Source organism: Drosophila takahashii, chromosome 2R (assembly GCF_030179915.1).
Source record: "Drosophila takahashii strain IR98-3 E-12201 chromosome 2R, DtakHiC1v2, whole genome shotgun sequence".
Taxonomy (NCBI): Eukaryota; Metazoa; Arthropoda; class Insecta; order Diptera; family Drosophilidae; genus Drosophila; species Drosophila takahashii.
In genome coordinates this window covers 9,353,106-9,377,414 of record NC_091679.1, presented here as the reverse complement: position 1 = coordinate 9,377,414, position 24,309 = coordinate 9,353,106, and the positions used below count along the sequence as shown (strand labels likewise).

General features: G+C 41.0%; 2 protein-coding genes across 4 annotated transcripts in view; both read left to right on the top strand.

Annotated features, from left to right (window-relative positions):
* Nucleotides 1-24,309, top strand: part of Stlk (Ste20-like kinase) — a 265,199-nt gene that overhangs the window by 60,466 nt on the left and 180,424 nt on the right. The gene's annotated exons all lie outside the window — the stretch shown is intronic.
* Nucleotides 4,122-5,606, top strand: LOC138912437 (uncharacterized). Its single transcript, XM_070213273.1, has 2 exons — nt 4,122-5,525; nt 5,590-5,606. Exon 1 carries the CDS (start codon nt 4,506-4,508, stop codon nt 5,271-5,273), a length of 768 nt encoding a protein of 255 aa, XP_070069374.1. The 5' UTR covers nt 4,122-4,505; the 3' UTR covers nt 5,274-5,525; nt 5,590-5,606.

Genomic DNA, 24,309 nt, shown 5'->3' with positions numbered 1-24,309 from the left:
ACGAAAGAATAAAAAAGTTTAGGATTACTGTTTGAAATCACGCTTACAACGAGACAGGTAATTTTGATAACAGTCAGAATTGTGCTGGACAAATTCCGCCTTAGCAGAACTATATTTGGCCCAGTCCGTCAGCAAGCCAGAAATTTTGAACCGTTTAAAAAGTCTGTTTTTTTATTTTTAAGATAGGATAGTTGACGAGTAAACCATGGAGAGCTATAAGAATTCTTCAAGGAGGAAAGAGGGACATGTACATCAAATAGACGGTAAAGGACTTTATAAAAATACCCAACTGCATCATCAACAGGAAGGTCAACAAGATAGGACCAATTAATTGAGTTGATAAAGATTCAACTAGTTTAGCATAGTCACTCTTTTTAAAACACAAACTAGGATGTACGTTTATTGCAGTCCTGGGAGCATTTAAAAATCCATTTATACAGAGCTGAAGGGTAGGATGATGACAATCTTCAGGTAGAGATAGTGGCGGAATTCGACTAACTTCAACATCGATACCATCAAAGACGAAGATTAAGTCAAGGAGACGACCAATATGATTGGGAGTCCAGTTAACTTGCTGCAAGGATAGTTCAACAAGACCATCAACAAAGTCATGTTGCATCCTAGTAATCATTGCAATATAAAAATGTGGGAGTAATTCCTAAACTCCACCCGCACCAAAAAAATTATAAAAAATAAAACGAACAATGTTACGATTTAATATCATTTTTTGGCCGAAGGACTTCAGTTTCCAGTGCCATTTTTTCTTTAAATTAATTTTAGTATTGTTTACTAGCTTTAATATGACAAAATAAAAAAAAAAATATAATTTTGAAATTGTTTGATCAAGTATCGAAATAGTTGACTTTTGGTTATAACTATGTTTTTTTGTCCATTAATAAATGGATCAGAACTTAAAAGCAATCTGTTAAATAAATCTATATTTGCATTCGAATTATCAAATATCCCTAATTTTAAACACAGTTTAACTTGGGAATTCGTAACGATTTCAAATTTATCACATCCATCAAGGTTAATTTAAAAAGCATTAATTTTGTTACACAATTTAATAAGTTTTAAATAATGTAAAAAATTCATCATAGGCAACTGGGCAAAGGATCGAAGGCAACGGCATAAGGCAACGGCATAACGGGGTAAAGTGCGAAGGGAAAACGGGGCTAAATAAATATTTTTTAATAAACCACACATAAATAATTTAATGAAACCACAGAAATCGCGCATAGCTAAACGGGTCTTCATTAATATACATTTTAGTCAACTTAAGAGCTGCGCGATTTCTGAACTTTAGTTCCGTGGTACTAAATAGTTTGTTTCAATTGTTTTATTACATTTTGTAAAGACAATATAGAGCTGAAATCTTTCTGACCGTTGTTAAACAATTTCTTAAACACTCACAAAGTAGCAAGAACTTCAGGATTGCAGACTCAGGAAAACGTCAAAAGATAAGTTCGGTCGTCCTTATGTAGTAAATTGTGATGGTCCTTTACACACTTGTGGCATCTATGGTCGCTACTATTTATACTAGTATACTACTTATATTTATACTATATATACTAAAATTATACACAACAAAATTGCATTTATACTTCTCGGAAATCTTTAAAGGTGTGGGCGCCAGACACATTTTAGAATTGTTAGTGGGCGATTGTGGGCGTTAGAGGGGGCGTGGCGCTCGACTGAAATAAACTTAAGCTAGGAAGCCCAAGAATATGTGTGAAAAATCTCAACCTTCTAGCTTTTGTAGTTTCCGAGATCTCAGCGTTCATACGGACGGTCAGACGGACGGACAGACGGACAAGGCTATATCGACTCGGCTAGTGACCCTGATCAAGAATCGGAAACGCTTCCTTCTCCCTGTTACATACTTTTGCACGAATACAATACACCCTTTTACTCTACGAGTAACGGGTATACAAAATATAATTAGTGTTGGAAAACTATTCACAATCACGAAAGACGAAGACAAAGGAACAGCACAACAAGTAAAAAGCGGCAAAAAATTTGTTTTTCGACCAGTTCTGCCCTTGATAAATTTATGAAGGTGTTAGTATTTTTACAATTGTAAGCACATCTGCAAATTTCTGCAGTCAATTTTAACACACATGTTACCTGAAACCCAGACGAAAAAATTGGCATACCAACAAATTGTGGAATTTTGTGGGATCATTACTAAAGCCTTAGCTAAACATAAAAAAGACGTTCACAACATAGACACAAAACATGTATTATTTCAAATTGATGTAACGAGAACAATTTAACAAATACGATTATTATACACATCTCGATTTATAGATAATACCTTCAACTTCAAAATCCATATCACAGAATATTAATTTGGACACGAAATATGAGAAATACACGGTTTCAAATTTAATGTTGCTGCAAAAAATTAGTGATGCGCGCAGTTTTGCTTTGCAACTTAACAGCTCAAAGAAGCTGGGTTGACAAAAATGAAATTTTTGAAATTTGAATAGCGGAATCGTTTGCCCATCTTTTGCCCATGTTTGCCCACCAATTAGTTTTTTTTGCCCACGTCCAGTTTTCGAGATATAAAATTTCGAAAATTTTCGAAAATTTTCGAAAGTCACAAATTTTTGGAATTCGATTTTTTTTTTTTTTAATCGTAAGAGAATCGTTTGCCCACGTTTGCCCACCTTTTAGAATTTTGAAAAAATTTATACTTCAAAAGTTATCTTAATTATAAGTTTTTCCTTAAGAAAAAATCGTTTGCCCACCCTTTAAAACTGAATATTTTTGGAAAAAAACGTTTGCCCACCTCTCAAAACTAAAAAATATTGACTGCCCACCCTTTAAAAATACATTTTTATAAAAATTATCGTTTGCCCACCTCTTAAAACTAAAAAATATTCACTGCCCACCCCTTGAAACTAAATATTAATGAAAATAATCGTTTGCCCACCCCTTAAAACTAAAAAATATTCACTGCCCACCTCTTAAAACTAATTTTATATAAAAACCATCGTTTGCCCACCTCTTAAAACTAAAAAATATTCACTGCCCACCCTTTAAAAATACATTTTTATAAAAATTATCGTTTGCCCACCTCTTAAAACTAAAAAATATTCACTGCTTACCCTTTAAAACTAAATATTAATGAAAATAATCGTTTGCCCACCTCTTAAAACTAATAAATATTGACTGCCCACCTCTTAAAAATTAATTTAAAAATGTTTTTAAACCGATTACCAGCTCAGAGAAGCTGGGTCGGGTAAAATTAAAATTTCGAATTTTTTTCATTAATATTTAGTTTTAAAGGGTGGGCAGTGAATATTTTTTAGTTTTGAGAGGTGGGCAAACGTTTTTTTCCAAAAATATTCAGTTTTAAAGGGTGGGCAAACGATTTTTTCTTAAGGAAAAACTTATAATTAAGATAACTTTTGAAGTATAAATTTTTTCAAAATTCTAAAAGGTGGGCAAACGTGGGCAAACGATTCTCTTACGATTAAAAAAAAAAAAAATCGAATTCCAAAAATTTGTGACTTTCGAAAATTTTCGAAAATTTTCGAAATTTTATATCTCGAAAACTGGACGTGGGCAAAAAAAACTAATTGGTGGGCAAACATGGGCAAAAGATGGGCAAACGATTCCGCTATTCAAATTTCAAAAATTTCATTTTTGTCAACCCAGCTTCTTTGAGCTCAACTTAACACGTGCTCACGACTTTAGGTCGATTTTTAGAAAGTACCGATATTTTTCCAGAAATGTCTGGTATGCCACGAAGAAGCTTGAGCATTTTAGAGAAAAGTTGCATACCCTTTGCCCTTTGCCCTTTTAGAAAATCTGTAAAGTTGTGGGCGCCAGCGTTTTCTCTTGTTTATTTCTGATAACCTATCGAAATGTAGAAGAAAATTTAGATAATTAATTATATATATAACTAGCAATACCCGAAGCGACGTTGTCCACTACTATTAGCAAAGCATTTATTGCTGATTTTTTCATATATTCAAATTCAAATTAATATCAGAGTAAAATCCCGCGTAACCTTACCTAAACAGTAAACCCACCTAGAACGCACTAATATTCTAATCCTTCTAACCATAACATACCTTACCTTAACACCGCATTACCCCTAATATTACCTCACCTTAACCCCACCTATTTTATTTTAACTCTTTGCATACTTTTTTAGCACCTTAATGCTGTTTTCACTATTTCCTCGCCTTAACCCACATTAACACCAGTTTTTCCTCTTCTTAGCTAACCTAACTGTAAACATCTAGTTAATATTAGCTTTAAGTGTGAATTGTGTATATATGTATAATCAATAAATGGTCACTCATAAATGTCACTTTTAGGATTTAAGAGGAAATGAGAGAACGGTCACTTTATGGACCGGCTTTGGAAAAAGAACACGCTTTGCAGAGCGAAAAAACTAATTAAATAAAACGAAGCCCATTCGTTTTTAAAAACGAATAAATAAAGGTGATTACAAATCAGGTGTGGGGCTTGCCCCAGATCTTATCGGGATGAAATACTCTGACATATTGATCCTGAAAAAGGATAAACTAATGAGCGTGCTAATTGCAAAAAATGTACCAGTGAGCGGGACAGAGGCCATACAGCAGCTGCGGGCGATGGTAGAAGCCTTACAGCCAACATCTACCATGGAGTTGGACAATATTACTGAGAAATGGGATGACGATGCCGATAATGTAGCTGAGAGTGTGCCAGGAGGGGACGACCGCAATCTCGACGAAATGGACGAAATGGCCGAAATTCTGAACCGGATGACCCTGTACAGAGCCCGGAAAGAGCTTGCCGAGTTGAAAGTGCAAGTGGCTGCTTTGGAGAGCGGCACCGTGGACCGAAAGCCCACCATTGAGGATATAGAATCAACCTTGCGAAATTTCTCTGGAGATGATCACGTGGGCGTTTATGCATGGATCCGTGAGGTGGACTTGGCTGCTGCTACACACGGTTTGAGCGACTCCCAGCGTTGGCTACTGGGTAATCGCAAGCTGCAGGGGTCGGCCCGTTCATACACGATGTACGAGAAAACCACCACCTGGAAGGAACTGAGCGAGTGCCTACTAAAAGTTCTTGAGTTCCAAATGACGAACCATGAGGTTGCAAAGCAGTTGCAGAGTCGCTCAATCCTTAAAGGCGAATCGCTGCTACAATATTGCTGGACAAGGGACGTTCGAGGACGTGGACGTTACAAAATTCATTGTGGATGGCTTGCAGGATCACACCGGCTGCGCAGCACCATTGTATTACTGTGTTTCTCTCGATGAGCTGCGTGAGAAAATGATGCACAAGTCTCACGCACGGCTGTACTGAAGATGTACGGAAGATGACTACCGCACAACATTTCCGATGCTCGAAATGCAGACGCCAACATAAGGTGCTTTAATTGCCGCTCAATGGGACATTTCAGCAATCAGTTCCGGGAGTGCCCGAAGCGTATACGGACAGCTGCGTTGTGTACCAGTGACGAGAAGGAAGAGGAAGACGATTCTGTTGGCGGAACTTCGTTTATTCAACTAGTAAGCATACAATTACCTAGTAAACAGGGATGCATTGATATTGATAGAATTTTTGCTTTACTAGATACCGGAAGCCCCGTGAGTTTTGTAAGTAAAGAAGTTATTCCGTAAGCTGCTAATTATAAAAACCTAGAAGTTAGTCGTTTCCGTGGCCTTAGCGGACAAAACATTATGATAATTGGAAAAGTTAAATTAATACTTGTGTTTAAAGAAAAATACTACAGAATTGAAGCTTTTGTTATTCCTAGTCTCATATTACCGACGCCGTTGTTATTAGACAGAGATGTATTGAAACTATTGTCACTTAAGTTAGTAATACGAAAAGTTGTACCAAATTATGAAGATAATAATTCACTAAACAATACTGTTGCGGTGGCTTCTGATTTAAACTGTGCATCCCTATTTACTAAGAAGTCAAACTTTAAAAACATACCCTGCCACAGTTTAAATAAGCAAAAAGATCAATGTTTAATTGTAAACATAATTGCATCCCCGGTGAAGGTTGAGGTGTTTCATGAATGGATGAACGAATTTGCGAACGTGGTGGTGTCGACTGATAGTGTTGCAATCGTAGGCGATGAGTTTGGTTGTGTTCGAATGCAGGAGTGCCGGGATATTATAGCAAGCCATTACGTTAATAAGAATGTGTGTTGACTACCGTGGGTTGAATAACAAGACAGTTCGTGACAATTTTCCTTTACCGCTTAGAAAAGATTGTTTAGAATACTTTGAAGGTTAATCAGTCTTTTCTGTTATAGATCTTAAGAGTGGTTTCCACCACATAGGTGTTGAAGAAGAATCCGTGAAATATACTGCCTTTGTGACTCCGGACGGGCAGTTTAAGTATTTAAAGGTGCCTTTTGGGCTCAAAAATGGTCCGGCTGTATTCCAAAGGTTTATATCCGACGTATTAAGCGATCTGGTTAGAAGTCGTCAAATTGTTGTGTATATGGATGATACAATTCTGGCATCGAATACTGTAGATGAGCATCAGAAGGTACTAACTACGTTGTTAAGTATTCTTGTTAGGTTTAGCCTTGAAATAAATTTAAAAAAAAGCAGCTTTATGCAAAAATGTATTGATTACTTAGGTTATGATGTTAGCGCTCAGGGCATTTCGCCTAACGATACTCATTTGGGAGCGATCAAAAGATATCCAGAACCACTCAACAGTAAAGCGTTGCATTCTTGTCTCGGTTTATTCTCGTATTTTCGAAAGTTTTTTCCTAATTTCTCACGCGTGGCAAAGCCCTTGACCGACCTATTAAAAAAAGGAGGGCCCTTTCCAATGCCAGATGCCGAACGAAATGCCTTTGTGGAGTTAAGAACAGCATTGTCGAACCCGCCAGTCCTGTCAATTTTCAATCCCCATTACAAAACGGAATTTCATACGGATGCGAGCTCTCATGGGTTCGGGGCAGTATTATTGCCGAAACAGTTAGATAAGAAGCTTCACCCCGTTTTCTTTTACTCAAGAAAATCCACCGCAGCCGAGTCTCTTTACCACAGCTTTGAACTTGAAACATTGGCGATTATATATGCTTTACGTCGTTTCCGTACTGTGAGTTTTTGGAATACCGCACAAGAATAAAGACCGGGAACAGTACCTAAATACGGGAACGGTACCTAAATACAGGAAACAGTACCTAAGGAGGCGAAGCAGTACCTCTAGACGGGGAACCGCTTGATTGTTCCAGTCCGAGGATGGAGGGAAAGGCCGTTAGAAGACGCTGGGGAAAGGAGAGTCAATTGGGATGGCGGACTACGAGGAATGGCGAAGAAGCGAAGAGCCAAGCAGCGTCGAGAGTCAGCAAGATTTGATACCTTATAAGGGCATGAAAGGGGGCCCAAGCGCGGCGGACCCAAGTTTGTTACCTTATTTGGTCATGGAAAAGCCAAAGACGATTGCGACCCGTTAATCGGGACCAGCGGCGATACCATTGGTGGAAGATCACGTGATGGAAAGTTACCCGGCAGAAGATGGCGGCGGGCCGGGTATATAAGGAGGGCCTTGGCGGCTGGAGGGTCTCTTAGTGCGCAGGCGCGAGGCAGTGTATGGTCGGTGAAGTGAAGTGGAAATCATCAGGACAAAGAGTTTTTAGACCCAGCGGAAACAAGGAGACCAAGTACGGTACGGCATAGCTGAGAAAGCGTCCACGGAGTAGGCGAAATAGCACCGAAGACGAGTAATTCAACGGGGCCAGCAAATCCTGCCCGGAGGACACATGTCAGCCCAATCCGGCAATCGAAGGCCTCTCCCAAGCCGAGTCGTTGGACCGGCGAACCACGGGATCGGACAGTGACCAAGCTGTGCGCGCTAGTCGCCCAATCGGGCGTTTTTCGCCGACGAGGCCGGCGAGTGTGCCAGCCACGGAGGCACTGACGATCAAGTTGGTCAAGGCAGCCCAATCGGAGCTTAGGACGACGTCCTAGCAGACCAGTCGGATCGGACGCACAGGGAAGGCGACACCGGAGTGGACCCCTGGAGGAAGACCGGAGTGACGGAAAACCCGGGGAGCGGAAAGTTGTGTGGTTGGCAAGAAATAAGCAGAAATAAAGGCATTGTTGCGAATTGGATATTCTTGTGTTCTTATTCGGCGTACTGCCACGTGTATAAATTCGTGGACCTAATCCAGCCAATCCCCTGAGCTAGCTCCGCCAACTCAGGGCGATCAGGGATCGTTACAGTATATACTTAGAACACAAGCCTTTCCTAATTGTAACAGATTGCAGTTCCTTGGTTCCTTGAGTTAGAAAGTAGGTTCAAGTATGGCTCATGTCGATGCGGTGAGTATGCAAACGGAGTTGTTATCTGATGACTTGGTTGAAGAAGTTTCCGATCCGTGTGTGACACCGTCTATGATTAAAAGTCCGAGTGTACCTTATGTTTCTTGTGAACCTGAAAAACCGATAGAGCCTAAGATACCTTGTGGACCTGAAAAACCGATAAAACCTAAGATTCCTTGTGGACCTGAAAAACCGATATAACCTAAGATACCTTGTGGACCTGAAAACCCGATTGAACCTAAGATACTTTGTGGACCTGAAAAACCAATAGAACCTAAGATACCTTGTGGACCTGAAAACCCGATTGAATCCGTGAAAGTATTCTCCGAAGTTGATAAACCTGTTGGTATTGTTGGAGCAGACCCATGCGACATTGATTTGCTTTTGCAGACGGAGCAGATGAGGGACGATGAGGTGCGCTCTTTGCGACAGAAATTGGAGAAAGGAGAGGTAGGACGTTTTGTTTTAATGGATGGTGTAGTGTATAGGTCGAATGATAATGAGAAACTGTGTATGTATGTTCCGAACCGAATGCAAGAGGAATTGATAAGAAAATGCCATGAGAAATTGGGTCATTTTGCTTCAGATAAATGCGTGAGAAAGTTGAAAGAAAAATATTGTTTTGTAAAGTAAAGTCGATTTATTTATAAAGAACTGTTTGCCGTGTATTCTACATTCTGTGCCGAAGGGTATTCATGATAGGACTCCATATCATACCCAAAATACCGGTTCCCTTCGATACAATTCATATAGATCACCTAGGCCCCCTTCCTTCTATAAATTCGAAGAGAAAACACTTACTAGTAACAATTGATGCATTTACAAAATTTGTAAAATTATACCCCGAGAACTTCACCAGCACCAAGGAAGTGAACTCTTCCTAAGAAAAATATTTTGAATATTACAGTCGTCCCCGCAGAATCATATCGGACAGGGGTACTTGCTTCACGTCTTTTGAATTTTCTGCATTCCTCGAAGCAAGAAATATTGATCACATCAAGGTAGCTATTGCTACCGCACAGGCTAACGGGCAAGTCGAGCGTGTCAACCGTTTTTTGTCTCCGATGTTAGGGAAGTTATCCGAGCCCCTAAATCAAGCAGACTGGTATCCCAGTGGCGGAAATTTGCCTTCGAGAATCGATTCCGACCGCATTACTTCGAAACCGGAATGCATTCGGTTTCATACCACAACACTGTTTACGACTCCATAAGGTTGGCCGCGTTTTCCGCTACTATACCATCAAAATCGCATACTTCGAATTACCGTCCTATGTACTGTTGCATAGGAGATGGTAATCTATTCGCTTTACTGAGTGGCATACCAAGTATATGAGGCTGTAATGCAAGTGCATTACTGAATAGGACACCTGGTTTATAGGTTTGTAATGCACCCTTTTTACTGACTGGTTTACCCTGTATATAGGGTTGTAATTCAAATGCTTTACGAACTGGTATACCACGTAATAGGGGTTTATTTGAAGCCAAATAAAATATAGTGTTTTTCAAATCAAAATTACAATTTTATTATTTGTTTTATTTAGACATCTCGTCTTTAGACATTATCAATGTAATGTAGAATCGACTACTTAGTCGAAGTGCGTACCAAACGATTCCCAAAGTCTCGATGGAAAGGGATAGCGAGAAACGAAAACAATGCCCCATTACAATCCTACGATCCAGAAGCTGGAGAAACGATCGATTACGAATATTCCTTCTCGAATGCATTCTATTTCCATACCCAATTTCGGCCGAATGCAAATTGCGCCACTGGGTATAAGTTACTAAATCGAGTGGAATTCGCTATAAATATCTCGGTTCAGTGTAGTACAGGCAAGACACCCAGTATTCTACTTTTCGGTTGCGATCAGCGTGGTCCAGTTGTAGATGAGCTTACGGAGTATCTTGAAGTTCCAAAAAGCCGCGTTGCCTTAGAAGTGGGAGAGACGAAGCTAGCGATAAAATAAAACGGTCACAAACTCGTAATGAAAACATATATATATATATATATATATAGGGCATATGCCTTAAGACACAAAGCTCCTATGACCTATAATGTTAATGACTGTTCGGTCAAACTGCGTTTTTCCCTGTATATTTTTATCTGTATGAATCTGTATGAATTCCAGAGTCTGTGCACTCTGTTATCTAGTATGTTAACTCAACTATGTTAACTCAACTGAAGCTGTCAATAAAGTAGTACGAAAAAGTGAGCGAACCGGAGAACATCTTTTACTAGCAAGTCTACCAATTTTCACACTGCCCAGATCCTAGTTTCATGTCGCCACAAAAACGCTTGTGGATGCAACATTTTGGCGCCCAACGTGGGGCACGTGTGTTAGTTAAATTGTTTAAATAAATTAATAATTACTTATTTAAACGTGCAAAAAACCTTGCCTTAATCGCTCATTCCGTCTGCACACAGCTGCACACACACACGCATACCAACGCAAGTGCAGTCCAGTGTCGCTAACCAACGGGACTATTCTTCGTCTTCGCTTTGCGCTCGCTATTCTTGATCTACTCTCGACTCAGAATTGGAAACGGAACGTTTCGTTTTCTGCATTGCTTTCGATTCTCGATCTTTCTGTGCACCGGTGAGCCGCTTGCCCTTACATTTGTCGTAAATTAACGGCAAGTCGTCGCGCTACACCGTCGCAGAAGTTTTCTGTCGTTTCGCACGCATCAGCTTTAACCTCAAAAAAGTTGACTGCACTGAAAAAATCATGGTACCGAATCCAAGCCCTCTTGACGAGGCCAAGCGTCAAAGAGCAAATGTTAAAAGAAACATTTCGCGAATTAAATCGATTATTGATGATCATGTTGAGGAGGAGTTGCTCAACCGCTCTGCCGCTGAACTCCAATGTCGTCTGGGAATTATGGAGTCCTACTTTAGACAGGCACTAACCATTCAATCCAAAATTGAACCGTTGGATTCAACCGACAACGGGCGCGTTGACATCGAGGATACGTACATTACAACTAAATTGGCTATCAAACAACTCCTCGGCGAAGATCTAAGCAGCACAGTGTTGGAGTCCAGTACCACAGCACCACCGCAGTCGAAACGTCCACGACTGCCGCTGCCCACCTTTGATGGTACTCACACGGAGTACAAAAACTTCATCACGTCGTTTACGCAGCTCACTGCTCACGAGAATTTGTCAGCCATCGAAAAGTTTAACCACCTTCTCAACTGTCTGAGGGGCCCAGCACTGGAAGCAGTAAAGGCGTTCCCAGTCACCAGTAAGAACTTTCCAAAGGCCCTGGATAAGTTAAAGGCTCGATATGACAAGCCAGCGCTAATATTTATGGAAACAATAACATCAATCTTTAAATTGCAGCCTGTAAGCTCGTCAAATGCACATCAATTACGCAGCCTCATCGATAATGCATCCGCCTTGTTCAGCTCACTGTCGTCGCTTGGCTCGGATGAACAAATCTCGCAGTCAATGCTAATTTGCTTGATCATGGACAAGTGCGATCAGCAAACTCGGAACAAATGGAACGAATCGCTAGACTACTCGTCGTTGCCATCCTGGAATCAGTGCGTCAATGTACTTGAACGGCACTGTCAGTACTTAGTGTCCAGCGGAAATTCCTCGAATCAATCTCGGAAGGCTTTCCAGTCGAAGCCAAATTGGTCTGCATCTAACAACGCCCATAACTCTTCATTTGCACTCACCAAAGCCATGTGTATTTTGTGCTCCAGCAGCGGACACAGACTCCTGGCATGCGACCAGTTTCGGAAATTGGATTCACAGCAACGTCTAGAAGTGGTAAAAAAGAATGGCCTGTGCGTCAACTGCCTTGGCAAAGGCCATAAGGTGTCGAATTGCCCGTCGAAAAATCGCTGCCGAAGCTGCCATCAGCCGCATCATACGCTACTGTACCACCACAGCTCTCTGCAGGCTGAGTCTCCACAACCATCGACTAGTTCGTCTCAACCGATCGCAGCTACGTATGCTCATTCGCAACCACAGCCTGGCGGATCAGTTGCCTATTCTCAACCACATTTCAGCGGAGCACCAACTTATGATAGTTCGCTGACGCATCCTATCGGAGCTGCAACCCATGCTCACGCGCAATCTGTTGCAAAGGAAGGATCACAAGTTATTTTAGCCACAGCAATGGTGCTAGTTCAGGACTCACTTGGTTCCTACCGACTCGGGAGAGCACATCTTGACTCGTGCTCCCAGGTCAATTTCATGACCGAGGCTTTTGCTCAAAAACTGAGGTTGCCGCGGGACAAGCATAGCATTCAAATTCGAAGCATTGGCGTCTCGCATACACACATAAAGCATCGCACATCAACGACAATAAAGTCTCGACTTTCGCCCTTCGAATTATCTCTCGACCTCTGTATAACGCCTACCATCGCATATCAACCGGATACACATATTGATATTTCGACCTGGAATCTTCCGCCCAATATGCCGTTAGCGGATGATCAATTTCATCTTTCCCGGAGCGTTGACATGCTGCTATGCGCAGAGGCATTCTTCGATATTCTCGCAGTGGGCCAAGTCAAACTCGGATCCCATTTGCCGACTCTTCAAAAGACGCTATTCGGATGGGTAGTCGCAGGAAGCCATCGTTCAACTCAATCAAGGGAGTCCTATGCCTATCTAGCTCAAAGCCTATCCGCCATCGACACAAAGTTAACGCGTCTGTGGGAGGTGGAAACAATTGCAGCATCAGCTAAGCGACTCAAGCCCGAACACCAATTGTGTGAGGAGCACTTTAAGCAGACAGCGCGTTTCGAGGAAAATGGAAGGATCGTTGTGAAGTTGCCATTTATGGACTCTCCCAATCAGCTTGGTAGCTCCTTTGATGTAGCTCGTCGAAGAATCCCCAGCGTCGAACGGCGACTTCTCCGTTCACCGGAAACCTACACCCAATATAGGATGTTCATGAACGAGTACGAACAAATGGGCCACATGTCGCTCGTAACAAATCCTGACTTATCGGTCCCGCACTACTACATCCCTCATCATTGTGTGATGAAGCCAACGAGTGAGTCCACAAAACTACGAGTGGTCTTCGATGCGTCATGTAAGACGTCGAATCAACTCTCATTGAATGATATCTTACTGTGCGGCCCAACTATACAAGATGATCTGTTTCTGCTTCTGCTACGTTTTCGACTAGTACGCTATGCCCTAACCGCCGACATAGCGAAAATGTACAGGCAAGTAAATGTTGACATAAACGACCGCAAATTTCAGTACATTCTCTGGCGAGACTTTCCAGGTGAACAACTACGTACATATCAGCTCAACACGGTTACATACGGAATGGCTTCCGCTCCATACCTCGCTGTACGAAGTCTACATCATTTAGCAGATTTTCATGGCGCCGAATACCCCATTGGTGCTACGGCTATAAGGACTTCATTTTACGTCGACGATTTACTAACCGGAGCAGATGACCTACCGACTTTGCGAGTCGTGAAGGATCAAGTCACCAAAATACTAGAATGCGGTCAGTTTCCGCTCACTAAATGGCACTCAAACCACGCGGAATTTGTCGAGAGTCACACGAACAAGGATCTCAACCCAATCACAGACGGCGTGACCAGTGCACTGGGAGTACAGTTTGATCAGACGTCAGACACATTACTATTTGCGTTCACTCCCAAAAACGTGCCCACAACAACCACAAAGCGTACAATACTTTCTGTCGCTTCCGCTCTATACGACCCACTTGGATTTCTGTCGCCGCTTATTATCGTCGCCAAGATCATTCTACAGGAACTTTGGCTCGCAAAACTGAGTTGGGATGAATCCGTACCGCAACACTTGCATATCGCTTGGACAAAATGTCTGCAATCCTTCAGAAGTTGTTCAACTTTCAACTTTCGGTTCCTCGCTATTGCCTACAGGCTCAGTACCAATCAATTCAGCTTCACGGATTTTGTGACGCTTCAATTCGGGCATATGGCTGCTCCATTTACCTGCGTACCGAATGCATCGATGGAACCATCGCTGTCCGACTCCTCACAGCTAAATCCAGAGTGGCTCCTGTGAAACGAAAGTCTCTCCCGAAATTGGAATTGTGCGGAGCGCATTTACTGGCGCAGTTGTATGCAAAGGTTCACCCACTACTTATGGACAAGCCGCATACAGCGTACTTTTGGTCAGACTCCCAAATTGTTTTACATTGGCTACAGGAACACTCTGTTACACTATCGACGTTCGTGGGAAATCGAGTATCTGAAATCCAAGATTCAACTTCGAATGGAGAGTGGAGATATGTACCAACATTGTTCAACCCAGCTGACATTGTGTCCAGGGGAGCAACTACGCCTGAACTCCGAGCCTCAATATGGTTTTCTGGTCCCTCGTTTCTATTGCAACATATGTCAAACTGGCCCACGTCTCCCAGTCACAAGAATCTTGACATGGAACTAGTCAATTCGGAGAAGCGAAAAAGCACATTCACAGCCATTGTGAGTTCTAACCATCTTCTTGAAAAATTGGAAACCATAAGTTCGTACACTCGCTGCCTACGCGTAGTGGCATGGATGTTCCGTTTTTATCGACTCACGAGCAAGAAGGACAAACCGCAGGCGGGTAGGTTGACACCAGAAGAACTACGACACGCATCCGATTGCATAATATGGAATCTCCAACATCAAGCCTTTCCGATGGAATTTCAACGTTTGCAAAAATCTTGACCGCTAAACGGACAATTAAAGTACCTCAATCCATTCATCGAATTATCGTCAAGGTTCCAGCTCATCAGAGTCGGTGGCAGGCTCGAAAACGCCAATATCCCAGAAAGTGAGAAACATCCGATCCTTTTGCCCAAAAAGTCGCACATTTCATGGATTTATGTACGGCATCTTTATATTCGCAACTTTCACGCTGGACCAAAGGCGTTGGTGGCGCTCACTCGTTTGGAATGTTGGATCGTCAACGTCAGAGACTTAGCAAGGCGCGTCGTCCGATCCTGCGTTTCTTGTGTTCGCTACAAGCCGAAACTGCAAGAGCAATTAATGGGATCACTACCTGCTGAGCGACTGCTGCCGCAACAACCCTTTTCCAAGTGTGGCATAGATTTTTGCGGTCCAATCAACACTTATTTTCGCATACGTGGAAAGGGTCCTGTAAAGTCCTACCTGGCAGTCTTCATCTGCATGGCATCAAAGGCTGTACATATAGAAGTCGTGTCAGAACTATCGACTAGTGCATTTCTCGCTGCTCTCAAGCGAATGATTGCTCGACGCGCATTGCCATCAGACATCTACTGTGACAATGCTACCAACTTTACAGGCGCTGCTAATCATCTCCACGAACTGAAGAAATTTATGTTCGACCGAGCCACGCAAGATGTCATTTATTCATTTTGTTCCTCTGACTTTATTAACTTTCATTTTATTCCTCCTAGGGCACCACATTTCGGCGGCCTTTGGGAAGCGGCGGTGAAAAGCGCAAAGGGATTGCTCAACAGAACACTTATGAATACACGGCTGACATTCGAAGAGCTCACCACAGTGGCGGCTGAAGTTGAGGCCATTCTTAATTCACGCCCGCTCACACCATTATCTTCTGATCCGAGTGATTATGGAGCAATTACTCCGGGTCACCTATTAATTGGAAAATCGCTGCGCGCTTTACCAGAGCGCCAAATTTTGATGTCGTGACAGCCATCAAACAAGAGTTCTGGCGCCGCTGGTCATCAGAATACATCAACGAACTGCGAGCCCGCACCAAATGGTCTCAGTCTACAACAAACATCAACGTTGGATCTTTGGTCATCATACACGATGATAATCGCCCTCCACAACATTGGAAATTCGGCCGTATCGAAGCCGTGGTAGCGGGCAAGGATGGGCTGGTTCGAGTTGCTCATCTTCGAACTCCTACTGGCTACTGTTCTAGGCCAGTTCACAAGCTGGCATTGATTCCAACATCTGACCTGAAGGACTAAGAAGTGTTGAAAGCAGATCCTTTCAAGGGTGCCGGGATGTTCGGTCAAACTGCGTTTTTCCCTGTATATTTTTATCTGTATGAATCTGTATGAATTCCAGAGTCTGTGCACTCTGTTATCTAGTATGTTAACTCAACTATGTTAACTCAACTGAAGCTGTCAATAAAGTAGTACGAAAAAGAGTGCGAACCGGAGAACATCTTTTACTAGCAAGTCTACCAATTTTCACACTGCCCAGATCCTAGTTTCATGTCGCCACAAAAACGCTTGTGGATGCAACAATGACTTTGTAGCTATGTTGATGTGAGGCCTGGACATTGTAAGAAATTCGCACCAAAATACCGTGGGCCATACCAAGTTAGTCGAGTACTCCCCAACGATCGCTACGAGGTAACCGATATTGAAGATTGTCAGCTCACACAACTGCCTTATAAAGGAATCCTTGAAGCTGCTAGACTGAAACCGTGGATGCAAGTCTGTAATTAGACTAAAGGATTGTGTGTGTGATGATCGAGGCTGATCAAATGTCAGGTTGCCCGAATGTAAACATCTAGTTAATATTAGCTTTAAGTGTGAATTGTGTATATATGTATAATCGATAAATGATGTGATAAATGGTCACTCATAAATATCACTTTTAGGATTTAGGAGGAAATGAGAGAACGGTCACTTTTTGGACCGGCTTTGGAAAAAGAACACGCTTTGCAGAGCAAAAAAAAAATTAATTAAATCAAACGAAGCCCATCCTAGTGGCTTTTTAAAAACAAATAAATAAAGGCGATTACATAACTTTAGTCTCACCTAAAAAAAAATTTTCCTTACCATACGTACTTACTTTAACTTCACTTTTTCTTAGTAAAACTTGTTTGTCACCTTAACCCACCATATCGAGTCTTACAATAATAGAGTAGATGTCGATTTGCGTCATGTTCCCCCAGCCCAAACCATAAGACCTAAAATTACTCACTTACAACTTAAAAACAACATTTAAATAGGCACGCTGAATCTGGAATCCCTGGAACTGCACCGAGTGAGCTTTAAACAAAAAAAATTTTAAATCGCGCTTCTCAGGGGCGGGTTTTTTCTTTTAAGCAAAATGTAAAAGCAGAATGGAAATCCGATAATTTTTGGAGGAGATACAGTGAACACCGCAAAACGCCCTTTTTTGTGAATGGTTGATGTTTTAATCAACCAATTTTTCATTTTTCGAAAGTCATGGGAGTCCTTAGGAGCCTAATTTTAAAAATACCTTTCTTAGTGCACACCTCCTCTATCACAGACCCAATTTTTTCCAGAATTTTAGGTCTTATGGTTTGACATCTACTCTTTTATAGTAATACTCGATGGCGTTGTCCAACGCGAGAAAGAGAGAACGAAAAAGTCGAGTGCCTCGACTATTAAATACCCGTTACTCAGCTGAACAACTTTAATTTAAATATGCCTTCCTGTATGTTTTACGCGCGTCCCATTTCAAACAATTCAGATTTTTCATTAAAATATTGGTAATTAGAGTGACCAAGATAATCAATTTGAATTCGGTCCTATTTTTAGAGTTGGCAGTTCTTTTCTAGCACCAGCAGCAGTGTTAAACAGGTGGCGCACAAGTTTTTGGCGGTTTGTGGGCGTACAGGGGTCGCGGCACCTTGATGCGCTGCGTAGGAACCCCTAGAATCTGCTTGCTTAATGCCAAGCTGTTGAGCATAACTTAGTAATAGTACAAAGTTGCACAAAGGTAAAAACGCAAAGTTATTACCAAAAGAATCCTTTAAATCTCATAACTAAGCGTTCTTATACCTTTTTGCACCTTTTTTCTATAAAATGACTTTTGTTCAGCAACTTAAAAACTTATAAAAAAAAATTGTATAAAAAACAAAAGTGTCTTGAATCAATCTTAAAAATGCAATTTACGGCAAAATGCTAGTCAAGTGATAAACCAGGTTACTTAAGGCTCATATATAAAGATGGATGACCCCTGGCTTATTCCACGTAAAACGTGACAGGCCAATTTGGGTAAAATCTCAGAATCAATCGAAACTTTTTTTTTGCTCTCCCGTGTTCGTATTGCTGTTCTCTTCTTACACGTTGCGCTGTTGTTGCATGATGCAAGTTGCTAAACTAAAATCGTTGTCTCTACTAGCAGGTCTCACAAATACCAAAATTTTATTTTACCACTCCGTGAAGAATTGATGAAGCAACATTGGGATAAATATTTTTTTCGGAAATCGCGTGTATTCCGGCGAACAGAATTTTTTTTAAATTTAAAATTCCCTTACAAAATACTTAATTTTAAATTAAACAAGAGAGAACGCTACAGTTGGGTTAGTGGCCCGACTATCTATTAGCCGTCACCCAGCTAAAGGGAGTGCAAACGCTGTACTCGGGTTGGTGTCCCGACTATCTAATAATTGAACCTCAGCTAAAGGGAGTGCGAGGGAGATACAACAAACAATTTTGATTCCGTATATCTTTTTAATGAATGGTCCGATTTGAAAATTGTCTTCTACATTTCGATAGGTATAAATATACACAAAAAAAAAATTGCATTTATACTTCTCGGAAATCTTTTAAGATGTGGGAGCAGGACACATTTTTAAATCGTTAGTGGGCGATTTTGGGCGTTAGAGGGGGCTGAAATAAACTTGCGCTGCGTAGGAGGCCCAATAATATGTGTGGAAAATCTTAACCTTCTAGCTTTTGTAGTTTCCGAGATCTCAGCGTTCATACGGACAGACAGACGGACAGACGGACATGGCTAGATCGACTCGGCTAGTGACCCTGATCAAGAATATATATACCTTATGCGGTCGGAAACGTTTCCTTCTAGCTGTTACATACTTTTGCACGAATACAATCGTAGAATAAAAGGGTATACAAATTTTTAAAAATATTTTTCTGAAAGATTTGAAGATATCCCAAAGTTGCATATCAAATATTAAAATAACTCAAACGAGTCTCAAGTGATGCATAACTGAAAAATCGGAGCTAATTTACAAAAATATTTTTTTTAAATAAAAATAAAATTTGATTGACTCTGAGATTTGACCCAAATTGGCCTGCCACGTTTTACCCTGTTAAAGCTTAAATTGGCATCTGCTCATATATCAAATAAAAACACCTCTTAACGAGGTTAAAAACTGGTGACGATAGCACCTTCAACATACAAAATTTCTGATATCAACATTTGTGACGAAAAATTATCACAGTCGTCATTAAATACACTTTATAAAATTTTATCATAAATAAAATACCTTTCAAACGAGATACAGCACAAGTCTGTAGCTTCAGTAGTTTAGAAGTTACGGACTTCAGTATTTTAGCTATTTATAGCTGTTTTTCCGCTAAACTTGCGGGTTTTTCTAAAAGTGGTACAACTAATGTTTCTTATATCGAGCTGTTGAACATCATATCAAATTCAGGACTTTAAAACCATGTTTTGGGACACACAGACAAACTGACAAACAAAATTAAATTTTCATTTTAGGCCCCGCAAATTTGTTTTCGGTATAACTTTTGAACGGAGCGTCCGATTTTCTGTTATATATTCTCATATATAAGCGCATTTTCAGTAGGAATACAACTAAAGTAGTGCGAGGGGCCAATTATCCCCACCGGCCCCAACAGATCCAAATTTCGAAATTTTCACTTTTACACTTTCACCGATCTCTCTCCCAAATCAAATGATTTTCTTGAGGTCTTGGTATGCAATCCTTTAAGTTTTAGCAATAACTTTAATTTGGTGTATTACTCATTACGATCGGACTATCGCAGCAGATTTTCAATTTCGCGGCTATATAATAGTAGTCGCCTTTGCACGCTCTCCTTGTGCGCTTCGTCACTACATGGACTGCCGTCCATAGTGATAATATTTGACTTTTTTTGTAAATGACGGCAACTTTTTTTTTAATTTGAAAAGGATAAAAAATTGAAATTATTTTCCGGTCTTAATTTTTTGAAAATACCTCTGAATTTATTTATATAATCAAAAAATTTGTTTCGTAATTTTTAGAAAATTGCCATAAAATAAATTTTTTTAATTTTAGAGACGTGTTGGCATGCTAGAAATGAGAATTAAAGATTTTATTGCGTTTATACAAGTATTGGCCTCTAAAGAAAAGGTGTATTTAGTAAAACCGTGAAATGATATATTGTTTACGATCACTTTTTCCGCTCAATTTTTTCGATTTGGATGTATACCAAGGAATGCTAGTTTTTGAAAATGGGTGTAATTCAATTTGAGGTTTTCCTGACATACCCTTAGACACTCTGCGCGTAATGCAGTCCTCCACAAATCCTCGAACATATTTTACCATACCAGAAAACCAGTAATGATCTGACCTTGATAATGACCTTGTCCCTCATTTTCTCCCAAACTAAATGCTTGATAGACTCATGTACCTGATTTATAACAGACTAGCAAAACGTACGAGGAACTACAGGAAACAATGAGTTCTTGAATTCCTCTGCATCTTTCTATACAAAACATTCAATCCAATTTCATAAATGGCAAACAATGCCAATGGTAAATCGTTATTTTTCAACTTGGTTACGATTTCTGATATTTTTGAATTCTTTTGTTGTTCAACCAGAATCCAGTTGTTCGATATTTCTGTCAATTCGTCAATTCTGTCAATACCGTACTCACTTGGTATCCTTTTGACACACCGGTTTTCTAGGTAGAAAGGCCACGTGTGTTATGCGTATTTAATTTCGAATTCAAACGGCGCAAAAAGATAGCACCATATCCGAGCTGTCGCCGGTTTGCAGTTCTATTGGAAACCGGGAATCAAAAATAATAAAAACAGGCTTATTTGTTAATGCACTGATGATTTTACTGCGAATTTATCCATGCTGTGTTTGCCAAGCAAAACTATTCTTTTCAGATGTAAACAAGAGAGAACGCTATAGTCGGGTTCGTGTCCCGACTATCTAATACCCGTCACTCGGCTAAAGGGAGTGCGTGAGAGATGGATATATATTTTTTTGATTGCTCAGAAACGCTTCCTTCTAGCTGTTACATACTTTTGCAAGAATACAATATACCCTTTTACTCTACGAGTAACGGGTATAAAAATATATAGGCTTCCCATACCCGAGAGAGCTGCCGCCAATATGCAGTTCTATTGGAAACCGGGGATCAAAAATAATCAAAACTGGCTTCTTTGTTAATACACTGATGATTTTACTGCGAATTTATCCATGCTGTGTTTGCCAATTAAAACTATTCTTTTCAGATGTGAGAAAATAAAAAGTCAGTTATAAAAACCCCGGAACGATAAAATTTTGACGTACCTCCCCCGCTTTTATTTCATAGCCAAGGTAGCGAACTATAGGTCTCAAGAAAAAGCTTCTGCCTTCGTTTCTAAACGAACGACTGGTAAGAGCTTTCAAAACAGCTCTTTGAAACAATGATGATGAGCTCTTTAATTGAAGGGACATCGAAAAAATTCGTACTGCCCATCTGGAGTTATGAAAGCAGTATATCCAATTTATTCAGGGTGACTTGAAATCTGGAAACACCAGCTAGCCATGTTAAGAGAAGTGAAATATTTAGCCTACATAAGGCTAGCTATTAAATCTGCTATCAACTATATTTTTTTTTTTTGTAACGGGGTCAAAGAACCTTACAACCTGTGGTTGGATTTTAGCGGAAGGAAATTACATTAAAAATTATCTTCGCGGTCTTTGGGTTACTGTCCGGCGGGGAATAGCCTCTGGCAGCGTAAACTGACCCGAAGGCGTTCGCTAAAGTTAATGCCTGGCCAGGGAAGACGCACTGTCAGAGCAAACTTATTTGGGAGCGACTGGCCAGGGAATATCCACTGTCAGTGCACATTGCGATCAGTTACTTACCAGGGAATAACCACTGATATTGCAAACTACGACCAATTACTTACCAGGGAATCCCCACTGGTAATGCAAGCTACGATTAGTTATTTTATAGGTGACAGAGACGCTGCTGGCCAGAAAATTCTGCTGGTCCTCAGCGTAACTGTGGGCTCTGGGCAATGAATTCAAAGACGGAAGATTTACTGTTGAACTAGTACACTCGGTTTGTTTATTTAGTTTTGGCTAGGTATCTCGGCTATACTATGTCCCTTGTACTGCCCGTTATGCAGTGGAAAAATAACTGTTCGCATAAGCTGATTGAAGGTGTGCTCCCAAATGCGGTCTCTTTATTCCGGCATCCTCTACTCTTTCGTTGTCCCAGAAAGGGTTTCCGGGCCAGTCTTGTAGTGGAGCATACCGTGGCGAGAAGTGGTTTAGGGGCTTCGGGTGAGGAGGAAGATTCGTCGAGACCGTGGGTATAGTTGGGATTTGGTTCGACTCGTACGTCCATGGGAGACGAGTCAGCGGTTCTATGACGGCTGCCGAGTCCCAATCTCGGTTCACGGCTTCGAGGGGCGGGCGGTGGGACGTCGCTGATGGCGATGGAATTTTTATACCCTTTCAGACGGTATTATTATTTCAGTCAAAAGATTGCAACGCTATTTCAGCTGTCGCAATAAAACTTTCCCTAAAAAAAGGGGAGAAAGGGATAGGGGGCACACAAAAAAGGTCTCTTCTCTCGGGATCGCGGAACGGGCAAGACGTGTGCTCCGGGCTTTTCCTTTCGCAGTCAGAGGATCGTGGGACAGGCCAGCTTAGACGCCTGACGCAAAGGTTCTCGCATTTCTAACCGCGTGTGTTCCAGTGATCGTAAGGCAGGTCAAAGATTTAGGAGACGGACCGTCGAAGTTAGTACGACTAGGTTCACATGTGTTCAAAACGGTGTAGCGGACTCAAGTGAAGACAATTTGAATAAACGGTAAAGAATATATAATCGCACATTTCGACCACGTGTTTTTCCTTTCCTCATTCCCACCGTTGCTTTGGGCCTGAACGTGGACACCCGTCCCGTTCGCCACAGTAGTCGCATTTCTGTTCGTAGTAGAATATTACCGTAGTGCCACCGGACCCGAACGTGGACCCCTTCCTATTCGGCCCAGTAGAGTTTTCATCCCCTTTTCCGTAGTTTTGGGATTTGCGCGTGGACACTAGGGTGGACTTATTTTGTATGAAATTTCTAAGGCCATGCTCTCACCCCTTCATATTTAGCCTTTTTGTATCCTTAATCCATTAAAGAAAGAAAAAGTAAAAAATAATTCGTTTTAGGCGGTGCGCAACGGCTTAAAGTTTATTACGCATATTTCAGATTCATCTAGATGCCGTAGACTTAATTTTATACTTTGACAGTATTTTAAAAAGTATCTTAATCACTTTCCCGAGCTTTTTAACAAGGGATCAAGTCGTTGATAAAATTCGAGTCCCTGGGAGACAATTACAACTTAAAAATAACAATAATAACGAATAATCAAGGACTTTTAGAGTACAACTTATAAATATTACGGTCTCTGAAAAATAAGAGTCAATATAGTTGTATCCTAAGCCAGCATTTCTTTGACGAAAATTTTTATTGGCGAACGCAAAAGTGATAGTTAATCTTCAAAATTGTAAAATAGAATCTCTATTTCATTGTGAGTCACAAAAAAAAATGGTGAGTCGGGGATCGAACTTGGTCCTTTTTGTTCGGAGACAGATTCTCTACTGGCTAGGCTACGTCCAACTGTTAATATTCATGAAATAAATTTCTACTTGACTCTTTTATTCGAGCGAAACCAAAAAGTTTACATGTTAAAATCTGACAAGAAATGGAATGGGTTAAATTCCTAGATTTACACTTAATTTTTAGCGAAACTTTAGGGCCATTGCGCACCGCCTAAGCGATGAAATAAAATTTTTCTGTTTTCGCATAAATTTATTGGGCAAAGAAACCTACCATTTAAGATGCTGAGCTCAGTTGACCTTAAAGAAGTCCACCCTAGTGGACACCCGTCCCGCCTTATCCGTTATCCTAGTTTTCCGACCTTTCCCGCAGCTTTAGTCCTCTGGATCCGACTGAGAGTCGTACCCCGGCCGAGAAAGCATCCTTACAAACACCACCTTTAAAGTAGGCATACCTGCAAGGGTATATAAACTTCGGCTGGCCGAAGTTAGTTGCCTTTCTTGTTCCACGATAAATTCTGTG

Coding starts and splice junctions, on each gene's coding strand:
- LOC138912437 (XM_070213273.1), top strand. CDS start 4,506: ATGAAATACTCTGACATATTGATCCTGAAAAAGGATAAACTAATGAGC.